The 14,870-nt window shown below is 36.8% G+C and overlaps 1 protein-coding gene across 3 annotated transcripts in view; it reads right to left on the bottom strand.

Moving 5' to 3' along the window:
• LOC126917463 (tRNA dimethylallyltransferase) overlaps nucleotides 1-14,870 on the bottom strand; it is a 116,201-nt gene that overhangs the window by 79,102 nt on the left and 22,229 nt on the right. For 2 of the 3 annotated variants that reach the window (XM_050724354.1, XM_050724356.1), the window contains exons 2-3: nucleotides 4,047-4,187; nucleotides 3,058-3,332 (exon numbers count right to left, since the gene is read on the bottom strand). In XM_050724354.1, coding sequence (XP_050580311.1) covers nucleotides 3,058-3,332; nucleotides 4,047-4,187 — 416 coding nt within the window. The remainder of the gene's footprint in view (nucleotides 1-3,057; nucleotides 3,333-4,046; nucleotides 4,188-14,870) is intronic. The other variant, XM_050724355.1, reaches the window with a different exon arrangement.

Genomic DNA, 14,870 nt, shown 5'->3' with positions numbered 1-14,870 from the left:
TATAGAGTGAAAACTATTTTATCATTCTTTAAAAAACAACATATAAAACAATTTCTAAAAATAAGAAAGAGAAATGTCTTACACCTACACAGACTAGGATCTATTGCATAGGATATAGACACACAGAAATGAACAAAATTTCCCATAATTACATTGATAATATAACCTAAGTTACGAGAATTGTTATATGGCAAAACTTAACATTAGTTACACACAACGCGTGGTATATCAAACAAAACGAACACAATAGAAGATGCTGTAGGTCGTAGCTACTAAACGCAAATAGCAGACTATTCAGAAATTCGCAAATCGAATTGCTTTGAACGGTTCGTTCTGGCGAGTTATGCGCGCTGATTTATCGGCAACGGAACGTACAAACGAGACAAGCATCGAAAATCAATCGCTGAAAGCGTCGTTTTCAATAGAGCCGGTTCGAGAGACGCCGCAACCTTGGCAAGCAATTCGCGACTAAAGGTTTCACGCAATTACCCGGCCGGGCCGGCAGTCGCGCACAGGTAATTTGCATCTCTCCGAGACTAAGAAAACATAATTACCGTAATTTATCACGGGATTCGTCGCGTGATAAACAGAACGAGCGTCGTGGCCTGAATTACGATATCGTTCCGCGAGAGAGGAACAGCCAAACGAACCGGCCTGAAATTCCGTCTTTTCCCTCGAAATTCCCCGCCACGATTTATATACGGCCGAACATCCTTGTAGCCGGCGATCGTTATCAGATGTCACGAATCGTTATCCGATCGCGTGAACCCTTTAAGCTGCGTTCTCACTGAAACAACTGCCAGCAACTTTATGCTTTTTGTTCGAGGCTGCATATTTCAAGCGATACTCGACAAATATCAATTTTTAAAATGAATATTTTGTTCGTAGTGAAGCGACGTAATCAGAGTTATAGTATATTATAGTATAGAGCATATTATATCGCGATAACTGACGATAGAAAGTTTCCCGCTGTTGTTTCAGTGAGGATGCAGCTTTAGATCCGCGTTCGTTACCCACTGATTCTCTCGGCCTGGTTAAGTAGCGACTTTTATTTACGATTCCAGTATTTAGCGGGACATCGATTTATCGACCGACCGTTTGGATACCACACGTGGACTCGATAAGGTATAAAATCTGTTCGATCGAAATCGTAGCACCGTAAGACGATTTCGTGATACCGTTTATCGTGCAACTAGGTTATCTAACAGTGACACAAGTCGATTGCTTTGTTACCTTGTTGGTCTATCTTTTCTTCTGTTATTATTAATTAATCGTACATTTCTTCTGTTATTAATAGATGTTTACGTGATAATATTATAAAAATATTATAATCATTACTTCGTTTCAGGTATTTTATTTTCATTTCTGCACTTTTAAGTTAACTGGAAATATACAAACACCCGTAGTTTAGTTATTAGTTGATACTGTAGATATATTTTTCTACTATGGTTATCTATCGACGAATTCTATATAGAGATTTCTATTTCTTTTTACTTAAACATTTGTTATCTAAACGATGACAAATACCACTTATCGCCAACAAAAATATACTAAAGTGTCAACTCTATGAATTACATGGAAAAGTACATTTAATAAACTATTGATTCCGTAGTATGAGGGTTAACTAAGAGCATACAATGTTACATGGTCAAAACGATCGGTTATTCAATTGGAGGGATAATAGTGCTCGAAATTAATCCGTTCACAGACCTTGCTTATCTTTATCAAGGCTAGCGCAACCGGTTCATTCTGGTACAATCGACGAGTGAGTTAAAAATCAGGACTACATAAATGAGAATTCTATCGACCATGTTTCGAAAGAACATTGTAGAGAAAATCCAATTCTAATCTGGCTAGATAACGTGTTTGCAATCAAGATTCCTGTATGATAAAACGCGAGCATTTAATAAAAGTTAAATTACGAGTGAGAGATCGGTAAAAAGATATAATTTTTGGAAAATAACAAGATTGGTTACATCCTACATTGAACGATTTGTACGCTGTTTAAATGAAAATAAATTCCTTTAATTTCATGAAAATCTTGACACAGTTTAATACGACGATTAATTAATTATACGAAAATCAATATGATTCGATAAGCTAATTGATGTCAATAAGCCAAATATTTGGTTAAACTATTTACGAGATATTTAAAGTCTTGTGGATTTCGAATGATTATCAGTTAGGAATTCAATCGATGAAATTAAAGTACCTTATTAGACATGGAATGTGACATGTATCAAGACCGACAAAGGCCATTTCAACACGAGAAAAAATGAATATCTCTTTAGCGAGAGATTATGCGGACGAGGACACGTTTCATAAGGCTGTAACGTACTAAAGAACCGAACAGACGTGTTTCTTTTTTCTTTTTCGTTCTTTATAATTCTGTGAAGAGTACTGAAGCGAAGATGATTGAAATTTGAAGTTAATTTAGGTGTGAAGTAGAATTTAAAGACATTTATACTGGACTGAAATTTGTTCCATTAGATCGTGGTAACAAAATTCGGACAGAAAATTACATATAAAATAATTAACAAAAAGTAAGCTGTTTTGATCGAACGTAACATATTTGCAAGATGAAACAAATTTTGTAAATTAGTTTCTCTAGCAAATATCGAAAAGGGAGATTATTTCGATAAACGTTTAGCCGATTACTCGATAAACGTGTAATTTTAATAGGTTCATAAAGTAGGACGATGAAGACGATTCGAACGCACGACGCTATAGTTTTCGACAGAAATATTTATTAAATGTATGATAACGGCGAAAAGTTAATTACATAAATAAAAGTGAATGGAACGTAGCTAAATACTGAAAAATTGAAATTCCTAACACGATAACCTGTTGATTCTTAAGATCAAACAGTTCATTTAGAAAACTGTTTTTATAACATCATCACTTTCCCCTACTTTTCAATTTATGAAATTGATCAACGTAGTTTCCGAACAGCTTACATTACGCTTTTATCTATTTGATCGATACAACAAATTAATACTTTAGTTAGTACTAACTAAATAATTTTACACAGTGTAGTAAATGTATTAAACTACTCACCGAATGATCTTTCTTCTATTGTTCGGATGAAATCGCTTGGCCATTTCCGGATCAACACGGTCCAGCTCCTCGTAGAGTTCCTCGTTGCTTTTCGTGGTCGACCGATCCAATTCTACCTTCATCTTCTTCGAACATGACACATTCTCTTCGTCCAATTGTTCATCTTTCTCGATCTCCATCTTATCTATTAGAACTTCCCAAAGTATAGACTCTATGTAATAGTTGGTCCCACCGACGATGATCGGGAGCTTCTTTCTCGCGTGTAGATCGTTGATCTAGATCGGCCAAAGAAGAAGAGGAACGTTCGAAGAAGGCTAAAAGCTGGTGTGCAACATGTTTCGAATATCGGTACCAGAGGGACCGTGGCATATTACAGCTATATCATGGCCCTCTTCGTGATATCGTTCGGCTTCGTCCAAATATTTCCATTTTTCGAAGCGTTCTCGTTTTGAAAAAAAAAACATGATGCACGTTACAACGTTGGATGAACTAGGCGTTGGAGACCAAAGAGGAGCGAGCCGATTTCGCGAAACTACCAAGATGCGTGTCAAAATGCTGGCACGAATATTAATCCCGCGGAAAGTGTAAATGTAAATACAGAAAGATAGTTCGAGGTATTCGCAATGCGGCGTCGACATTTTTACGCGCTGCTTATTAATTATTACGCACGATCGCCAGACGACGATGGTATTCGAGCGATATCGCATTCCACAGACGGTTTTTTCCCTCCTCTCGCTTTTTCTTTTTATTCCTAGTTTCTGGTTTTTGAGGAACGACGCGTATTTCGAAAGTTGCTAAGCTGTCGTAGTTCGGCAGATCGTTTGTGTTTTAGCGAATGTTGGAAACGTTAAATTTCCGTGCAACGAGTTTCCGTGGATATGCTATTTGATATATGGATCACTGACACTGCGTGTAGTTTTGGGAAATTTTTAATAGGTATCGTGATTGATAGAGAAAAGACGAACGTGATGGAAAAAAGGAAAAATTACAATGGATATAGCCATGTTCCTGAATTGTACCACCGTGTAATTATGTTTCAGGGGATCTAGAATATCCAGCATGTGATGCGGCGCCAGTTTCTTTTCCTCTTCTGTTACTTTCGCCGTGATAATGTCGAGACCTCTGTACACCTGTAAATTAATACAGATACCTTGTATCAGTAGAAATTTCATGGAAATAATTGACATCCTATACTTTGGATATTTCTCTGAAAGAATTCATTTATGCTTACAAATTATCTTACTTGAATATTTAGTAATAGCGAATTTAGTAATAATTTCCTCGAATTATAAGAAATACTATCAAAAACTAGATACCGATTAAAATAGTAAACAGTTAAGAAAGCAACGTACATACGTAGTTTCGACAGCTAAAGGACGAAACGATAGAATACAACCTATCATAGTATTATCTTCGTTGGATTTAATTTTGTCCAGAAATATTTAACTTGAACGTGCCACAGTAAATTTCCTGTACAGAATCGAACCTATCTATTCACCAAATTCTCCGAAAATTGTTCGCATCGATGCTGGATAAAGATCCTTGAAATTCCTGGAACTCGTTGTTCGATCGTATTGAACGTGTCACGCGAATCGAAACGTCGAAACCGTGCAGATCGTATCTTGACGCTCGGTTTCATCAGCCGTGGAACGAAGTTAAAGATAAGTGAAATGTAGAAAGCCGAATCAGGAAATGTCAAAGCCCGTGTCATGCTAGTTATCAACGTTACCAAACCCGGCCGCTGTCAGGTCATTTCATTCTTTCTTACGATACGTAAGTGTCACTGTTGGACAAGGAAGTTAAAATAAAAAGGAAATTGTGAGAAACGGATAACACGCGGATTATTTCTTATCTTTCAGCGACTACAGACTTCACGTTTTCGGAAAAAAAAAAAGAAAAGAAAACGGTTCGACGTCACCGTGTAAGAAAAAGAAAATCGAAGCTGAAATGAGCACAGAATTTATAGCAATTAAAACATCTGTTTTCGTTTAAACGTTTTAAGCGTTCGGATGAAGTAACGAGGAGAGGTGACATTTTATGCTGCATGGATTTACACGTTTTGGATGGCTGCATGTTTACGTAATTTATCTTGAATCGAAACAAAGATTAAGAAAGCTAAAGGAAACAAAGATTAAGGAAAGAATTAAATTTGCACGATTAGAAGACTGAAATACAAGGCTTTCGGTTTTTGATAGATAGGATAGAAATTTATGATTTTGATAAAATCCGTCAGAACCGATATTACCAATTAAAAAAAAAATTAATTTGTCTTTATTAACTTTCAATTTCATGGTTATAAAAAATTCTGGTTAAGCAATGACTCGGTTAATCGGTTAAAATTCCAACAATTTAATAGTTTTTCTCATTCATATAAATGACCGGAAAGCTCGACCCTTTACAATCGTATTCGTTTGTCAACTGGAGGACCGATTATACGCGAGTTTCACCTCGTTGTCCAACCAAAAAGCAATGAAGTATCGATTAAACGGAAAGCAACTAAAAACATAGGCCTCGGCGAAATCTTTTTCCCCGTTAATTACGTCGGGCCTGCATCGGTGAACGCACAAAAAAAAATCTCACCGCTTTCATCGTACTCCATCGCGATTTTTTTTCGTACTGAAACAATCGTGCTGCTTCATTATCGATTTTTATCATACCGGACGTTTGTGATATTTTAATTCTGCGCGCGATCACGGCCGTGTAAAATACGATACAATACTGGCGTTCGTTGCTCGTTTCGACGCGTTCGTTAATTAACGAAACTGCTGAAATAAATTCCATCCGCGCCATTAAAGCGCGCAACCTTTCGTGCCGCTAAAAACACCTCTGCCATACCTGAAATTGGAGAGAACTCGAAGCATTTTCGTCGCGTTTCGATGATGATTGACCAACTCATTCGGCACACGAAACGACTCGTCCTGTTCCTTCCTTTTTACCTTTCCCCACCACCAAGTACGCGAAAGCAATGAGAATGAAAAGCAGGTTCGTCGCTCGAAGGAAGCGCACAAACCGTATTTGTAGCCTTGGTACTAGTACGTAGATAATTCTATTTCATTCAAAGTTAACTATTAAGAGCCAGCTCTAACGTGTACAAAGTTCACGGAGACTTGAGGCTACAATGATTACAGCATGATAGAATAAACGCGCATAATAGCGAGATTATCCTTCTTCTTTAATGGTTCCGAAATTTTCTTGCATTCCTCGACCACAGCAGAACAGCCTGCTATTCAAATAAAAATTCTTTGAATTCTACCGCGAATGAAGAAATTTGCTATAAATCATTTATATTGTATTTAGTGATAAGAAGATTTACGATAAAGGCACATAACTTTGTAAAATGCAGCATGAAAGTTGGTGGAAACATGAATTTAGTATTTAGAGAACTTGAAAGACGTCTTGTATCCTACCTAGATAATATTTCAAAAGTGAAGTTAAAAGGCAAGCTATTTTAAAAAGAAGTGGAGATGACGAAACTGCAATAATTTTATTCCAAATATTTTGGAATTCCGGAAGCGCTTCTTTTTAAAGGTCTCGATAAATATACAAAAATATATACAAACGTATCTATAAATTTATGTTTCGATAAAATATACGTGTGATTAAAATTTTCTTACGCAGCACGACCTGATAGTAAAAAAACTTAAAAAAAATTTTCTGCGCCATTTCACAAAGGATATCTTCGATATTGTTGGATGGTCTGAATATTTTTGCAACGCAAAAATTTTATACTTTATGTCCACGATGTTCCGTTAAGTTACGCTATCACTGACCGAACAAACAGGTTTTCGACGTTACGGTTTGTGCCTGGGTAACTTGAGTAACCATGTCTTCAACCTTCATTAACCTTTTTCATCAACGTCTTATTGGACCGAATCCTGCTGCAGAATTCTTCAAAGCAAGTAACGCAAACGGAAGTTCCATTTGAAGATCACGCCGCGTTGCCAAGAAGAAAAACGACAATTTCCGTAACTATATGCGACGACAACTACACGCATAAATCAAATTTATTGCAGGCGTAAACGCAAGTAACGATGACATGTAATCGTTTCAAATATTTATCCAACATGTAAATGCCCTCTTGGAGAGGGCTATTTTCCATCGTCATCGAGGATCAGCGATCACGAGATAAGCGTGTTGCGTGGATCATTACGAGTAATAAAACTTCGCGATTGAAGGAAAAAACGTATTTCGAGGGACAGGATAAGAATGAAAAATGAAGTTCGAGGAAACTGCCACTTTCTGAAAACGAAATGTTATATCACTGTAAAAATTCCATACGGTTTCTCGAAATTTTATCAACGACAAGAAATTTTATAGCGAACGTGATAGGTACATTTATCGATCGACATTTCTCTGATTTTACAATTTTTAATACGTTTTTTTTACACCAAATATTATATCGAATTTTTCCATACTGATAGGAATAAAAGAAAAACAATTCTTTAGAACGGTAAACTAGGAAATATTATGAAAGACAAAAGAAGCTTTGTCGAAGGCAAAGAAGAAGGAAGCATACGGAACGAGATTCTTAGCGATAATAGGGACGGTTTGATATTCAAAAAAAGAACCGATTGATGCGTAGACAAGCAAATGTTCCTGTCGGAAGTTTGTTTATACTTATGTGCTGCTTCGTCGGAAGGCGTAATGATAAAACAAACGGAAAAAGAAAGTAGAGGATGCCAAGTAACACGTGGACGAGATACCGGCACGGTTCAAGGAGAGAAATCGAGCAACGACCGCTCCTTTTTATTAACGGAATTAGTATCTGTTTCATACTAATCAATATTGTTGTATCTCGACGTTTTAAATGATTCTTTGCTCTTTGTTTCTTCGAATCTTATTGGTTATTCAGCTATACTTAATAAAATAAATGTCGTTGGTAATGGTAACGTGGTGTACTCGTCGATAATTCTCATTATTGTTTAATAAATTATTATAGATAATCGATAACTTTGAAATATGAAATAAAATATTTGTATTGAGATTTACAAAAATTTTATAAAAAATGATAATGAGATAAAAGATTGCTTTTGCACATAGAAATATATAATAATGTAATAAACGAATTTATGCCACGAATTACTCAACAACGTTCAATAATCCATGAACTCGTTATTGCCTTTTCATTTAGACCATCGGCGTATAATGCTAGATTTGGACAAACAGCAACATCGGTAACAGTATTTCTAAATTAGCAATTCACTTCTTAACGAGAAAGAATATTTCTTCAAACAAATTATCCACAGTATACTAATATAAACGCAAACACGAATAAAAACCCTGCAAAGTAGTTGCATTGCAAAATTAATAAATATAAATATTTAACGTACATGAAAGAACATTGGCCTCTTACGTAATCCTCATCTTCTCGAACAAACTAAATTAATAATCTTCAATATATAACCACCCTCGTTTAAATCTCATTACCTTAAAACCAAATTATTCACTCCTCAGTTTCGACGGGAAATCAATCAGGAAACAATCACTAACAGTTAACAGCAACATATACATATACGTAAATACGTGAATTACAATCGATCTGCCTACAATGTAACAACATATTAATATATATCACATATACACGTCAATTCATCCTACCCTTAACTAGAATACCAACCATGTTAACCGTATTTAATAAAATCAAACACAAAATCCCGACCAATAAATAAGCAATGCAAAAGATGAGAAACTTCAAGCGGCTGTTTAACTGGTCTTCGTCGACGAGGAGGTTACCGGCAACCTAATTCCAGCCAGTCAAGCCGATCTGCGTACGTATTTGCTAGACTCGCGGGTCTTGCCGGTCTGGTCGTGTTACATAACGCGAAAAACCATCGAAGCTGCATGATTAATTAACCGTACGCCCAGTGTCGAAATCCGTCTCGACTCGAAACGTCATTCAACCCTCGGTCATTCATCATTCCCGATCGGTCCCACCGAGGAATCCTAGAAGGTGAAGCGGAAATTCCCTTCTCGGGAAGAGTTCGCGACGCATCCAGACGGTCGGCTGCAGACGAGCTCGACTCGAGCCACCGCAAATAGACATTGGCCGGGAACGCTTTGATTGTTTCCCAGACTCAAGGTCGCGAGTCTAACGCCGGAAAGAGACAGCTGCGAACATAGACGCGGAGAAAAGAAGTGGAAGAGTGCAGAAGGAGAGAAAAGAAGCGGAAGAAAGGAGCAGGAGGAATAGAGAAGCGGGGGAAAGGAACGATAGAAACGCAAAAACAGAGGAAAGAAAACGAACGCAGGAGCGAAGGAAACGATCGACAAATTAGGAGCGAAGCAGTGAAATCCAACGTGACGATGTAACTCGGCGCTCGATGGAGGAAATTCGCGCGTTGCGTGATTTACCGGTATCGCTATGCAGACCTCCGAGAGTTACCGAGGCCGCAATTATCCGAGTAGCCAGCGAATCGCGGGTCAATTACACCCGATGCGTAATCGATCGGAATCCTATCGCGCGCGCGCGAATAGATCGAGGTGCCTTCAAGTACCGTCTGGTAATGGTGATCGTAATTCAGCTAGGCTCTCGACTCTTTGAGTGAAATTAGAATGAAATACGAGTGGATCCGAGGGTGAGATGTTTTGGAGTCTGTCTAACGGTTTGACGATGAAGCTTGGTCGATTAACGATAGAACACGAGGAACTTTGTTTTAAATACAGCCTAGTTAGCTTGATTCTTTTATTGAACATTTATAGGAAAAATGTTCAGAAATTATTCTTTTTCGATATTTAAAAGACACGTAAAGTGTTTCGAAAGTATCTTTCTGTAAGCGGGTGTTAATATTTTCATCAGTCACGGGCCGAACAAATTACGAAAGAAAGCTCGGTGAACGCAAATTTCGCTTTCACTCGTGGGACCGGGAATGAGGTAAGCGCACACTGGTGCTACACCCTTTTCTGCTTTAGCACTTTGGAATGAATTGTATCTGACAGCGAACACTTCGATTTTTATTGGATCCGATTCGTAAGAGAAATATTATCTCCTCTTAAGGTAAGTTATATTCGGAGAAAGAGATCAATATCTCGTGTATAGTAAAAATAACTACGGCTTCGATACCTTTTCCTTGTACTCTGTACTCGATTTCGATTATCCTTTTTTATGCCATAAAGTTCCTTATTACTATTTACTTTCACCTTTGCATTCTCATTTTTCACTTTATTGCACTTACTGAAGATTCTAAAATATAGTTTTTAGTTTGTTAACGCGCTGTATATAAAAATAATTTGTGTCGATGTCTCCAAATTTATAGTGGAGAAAAATGAAACTGGGAGAAATGAGAAAAATCTTTTGTACAAAAAAGAGAAACAAGTATTTAATAAAATATCGAAAAATTCAAAGAAATACTTCGACGAGTTTGCGATAAAAAAATTTCATACGTCGAGGTTCAAAATACAAGATGTGATTTAAAATTCGATAGAAGTTTTCTATTCGCGATTAAAAGTAATCACGAGCCTTCACGACATCAAACGAAGGTTAACGATAAAATAGATCTAATCTCTGACTCTTAAGCTTCATTTAACCGTGCCTTTAATTAATTTTAATTGGCCCACTTAATGACCAAATGAAAGATAGATTTAAAAACCATGGACGAGAATATCATATACGCAAGTGTTACATTTCGTTGATGAAACGAATCGAAATACACGGTTCTGGAAGTTTGTAATACAGGGTAGATTATTATTCATGAGTACTACATCCGGATCGTGCACATTGTATTCACTAATTTGCATTATCTCTCGAAGACACTCGTGTCAATAGAAGCTCTTAATGTAAATCGTCGATTCGAAGGGAAAAACTCGTTTGCTTAAAATTTCAATACCTCGCAACATAAATAGCGACCTCGTTTTAATAGCACTTTCAGCTTACAAGTAGTACCTTTCAAAAGTTTCGTCCCTTATGGAAATTAAATAAAGAAGGGTTTTTAATAATACTCGAATAAACGAGAATTTATGAGAAATTAATGAATATATTTTTCAAAAATTCTTACGTTCATTGAATCTGTGTTGGATATTCTGCGATATTGCAAAATAAATTATTATATCTTTGTACCAATTTAGATCTATAATTTTAATTTTATATCATTGAAAATATTTTAATGGAATTTACGCATATAATTTACGGCTTCTATTCTAACTTCACGAGTTGCAAATTTTGAATTCCAAATTTTCCAAATACACAGATTTTAAATTTCTAATTTTTTAATCTTTGAATCTTTTAATTTCAATTTCAAATTAAAAACTCTAAACTCGAAATCGCAAATTCTCAATTTCAAATTCCAACCTCCAAATTTTTTATGTCTTCATTAACATCGAAATTGACGAGCAACTAGAGTCTTTTGCGACCTGTTCAAACCCTTTCGAGCATTCGATGCTCGAGTATATAATCATTGGCGAAATATGCATAAAACAAAGCAAGTTCCCGGTGCGGATCGTTGTGAAAGAGGCGGGGAATCCTTTATAAAGGTGGCGTGCCACTTGCCAAAGTTCGATCGTGAAGGGTCAATAAATCAGCAAAGGAAAGGGTCCACGTGGAATACTTAATCAGTAGAAAACGCAGGCCGCATAGCGGCACGTCGATTGACTTCAATTGCGGCGACGTTAGAATTATTTAGGCGTACTCAGAGAGTCGGTGGAATATGCTTGATCATGTAGATCACGAAATATTCAGGACATCCGAAAGGATGTGCCTCGTAGAGTAAAAGGATGTTGCGATATAATTCGCAACTTCCTAGAATGACTAGGTCAAGCGCCATACCGTTAAGATATACCCCTTTAGAAATTTTAATATTCATCCAACACAACTAGCCTGACTTCAAAGACGCCGTACCGATTGGTTAGATACTATTTCTAGGCACCAACGAATTCTGAGAGTTCGTTTCCAATTGGATGGAACTTTTATGAGACCCTCTTTGTCTCTTGCCTCTAACGGATTCCCTTATTTAGCAACTCGATCCTGTTTCTATCGGAAGCGAACGTTCAAGTTTTACCCAATTTTGTCTCTTACCGTAGATACATTTTCTTTTCTTCTTTTCTCATTATTACAGCAATTTAATTCAACAAAACGTTATTTACAGAAGCTTAAATGTTAAAAATACGTTATAATTTATTATTTTGTTCAGTAATCGATTTCTATTTCGCTCGAGTTCTAAAATACATTTTGAACGATCGTACGATGTAATCAATGTGATAATAGATAGTCCGAAATATTTTCTAGATTTTCTGAAGGCCTATAACCGTAAACAAATTGGATTTCAACGTGAATGATACGTAGTTTGTCTGTGTGAAAAGATGTTTGTTTACAAAAAATTAATATTTCCATGAACGAATATGAGTAATAATTTTACCAAGATAAATAGATGTTTCACGCGTACCTCTCACGATATAACGAGGGTACGAAACATTTAATTCGCATGAAACCGAGGGTAAATGTTGCCCGCGTGCACACACAGACTTTTAAGCGACGTTCACAGCGATCAAACAAGCAGAGTGCACTCGAGTATTCGTCCAGGTCCTTTCGAAATGCCGTAAAAACTTTCAAAGATGCGGTGTCTCTTTGTCGGCTTACATTTTTTTCTCTGTATTTAAAACGTTTCACCTGCCAACGAACTGATCTCGACCACGAGTCATTCTCCTGTTAGAAAGGGGCGAATAACGACAATACTGAATCACGAAAGTGAATGTACCAGCGTTTATCTTTGCGAGTTAAGCTACCACACACGCGGCTACGTATCAGCGGAATAATTGACAATAAATTTCAAGAAATATCTGTTACGAGGGCGCGCCGGTATAGAGGCACGTTCTAAGATAGTTGCATTTAACGCGATATTCTTTCCAGGGAGCGCAAAAATATTTAAATTATGACCTATGTTCGTTACTTAACCCAATGTGTTCGTTATATTTATTGGAAAATTCTAAAAACTTTTACTTCATTTAGCGTTTTACATTATAAGACACGCATAATGGTTGCAAAAGGATTTGCACACCATTGTATTTATTATAGCACTTACATACTAATTAATTGACTTCAAGTACGTATTAGGTTGTCTGAAAAATTTCTTTCGTTTTATGAGGAAATAATAGATGCACAACGTTTTTTGTTTTATATTATTTTGTCGAATTACGTACGATTCATTTTGTCCTGTTGAGATAAACATCGCGACATTTCACAGACTTGGTTTCACGTTTGTATGAATGTGCACCGTTGTAAAAAACACGTTTGCGAAAGAAAGATACTTTTCGGACAACCTAATATGTTAAACTTCGTATGAGTTAGTACTACGATCATGCGACTAAAAGAAAGTTCGGTAAGTGTTACGTAAACGAAATAGAAACTGATAAACAGCGCTTTGTCAAAAAATAAATATTTCTGTAGCCACTGTATGATGCGAGCGAAGTAACAGGTAAAACTTTCAAATTTTCAAGAAAAAACTTGTGAAGTTGTAGATTACGTAAAGTTTAACTCCAGTTAAATTCCGCTACGAATTTTTCGAATAGACCTGATATTATATCATGGTCAGTTATAACCAATTATATAATCGATAACACATATTATAATCAATATTTCCTTCGATCGTTCCTACATATGTTACAAATTAACCAGGATAAGGAATTTTATTTTTGAAACAAATAGTATTCGAAGCAACGAAACTTTAGCGAAGCTAAAAATTCATCGAAGCACCTCTATCTCGCGGGAAAGAACGCGGCAGATTAATCTGCGGCTACGGTATGACAACGAAGAACAAGTCCGATCTTGTAGGAAGCAGATCCAAACCCTTGAAGTATTCCGCCAGGGTCGTATAGCTTTAGGGTACCTGCACGAAAACTGGTCCAGGGAAGAGGAATGGCGCATACAAACGATCTCGTCTCCGCTCTATCCTCGAGGCGGTCCGTACAATCGGCTGGCCTTCTCTCTTGTTTCATCCTGGCCCCGACCATTATCCTACCTCTTCCTTTCGCCAATCACCTGTCTCCCTTTGCCTGGCCCGAACGAAATCGTACGGCCACATATCAGGCATTAGAGTTTCTCACGTCATCCTCTTATCAAGTTTGAAAAAACCGGTCCTTCCTGAATCCATGTACAGCTCGCTGATCATCCGTGAATACATATCCCATGCGGAGAGAAATGCGCATCAGGGTCAAAGAAATCGTGAAATTTCGCTAAGGCAATGAAATAAATTTCATAAAACGCTTTATATTACCTATTTCACATGATTTACGAAAACTGCAGAATGACGATCTTATAGACAAACGCCAATTTGTTGATCGCTAATATGTTAATTCGAGATAGAAAGAGGTCATTAGTTGGAGAAAGTAACGATAAATCTTGGCGGAATAAACGGAATTTTGAAGATAACGTGAAAACCATTATACTCACGCAGCTGGCTAGGGAACGAACGATTGTAACATGTAACGCGACATGAAACTGCGGTCTGATCCGAGGTTTGCTTCTCGAGTTGCTACGCGAGTTCGAGATGGTTTTACGCTGTTCGATGGTGGATGATAATTTATGAAACGTTTCTTTGAAAGTTTTCTAATCAACAAGATATAATCTCTTCGAATAGTAATTCTTCGAAGATATATACCTCATCTAAGACTATTTATTGGAAAAACTCATCGTATATCCTTCAGATTCTTTTTAAATGTGTACGTAACGTATGTTGCTTACACTTACAAATGATATTAGAAGATATTATAACCTCGAAGGAATCATTAACATTCCGTAACGTCGATCTTCTCAGAGGATATATTTGTATTGATTTCCACTAATTCCGTTTATAACAAGAGGAATTAAGCGATACTCATTTAGTACG

The sequence above is a fragment of the Bombus affinis genome, chromosome 6 (assembly GCF_024516045.1).
Source record: "Bombus affinis isolate iyBomAffi1 chromosome 6, iyBomAffi1.2, whole genome shotgun sequence".
Classification (NCBI taxonomy): Eukaryota; Metazoa; Arthropoda; class Insecta; order Hymenoptera; family Apidae; genus Bombus; species Bombus affinis.
The sequence above is the reverse complement of the archived record's forward strand: the minus strand, read 5'-3'. Positions and strand labels throughout refer to the sequence as shown.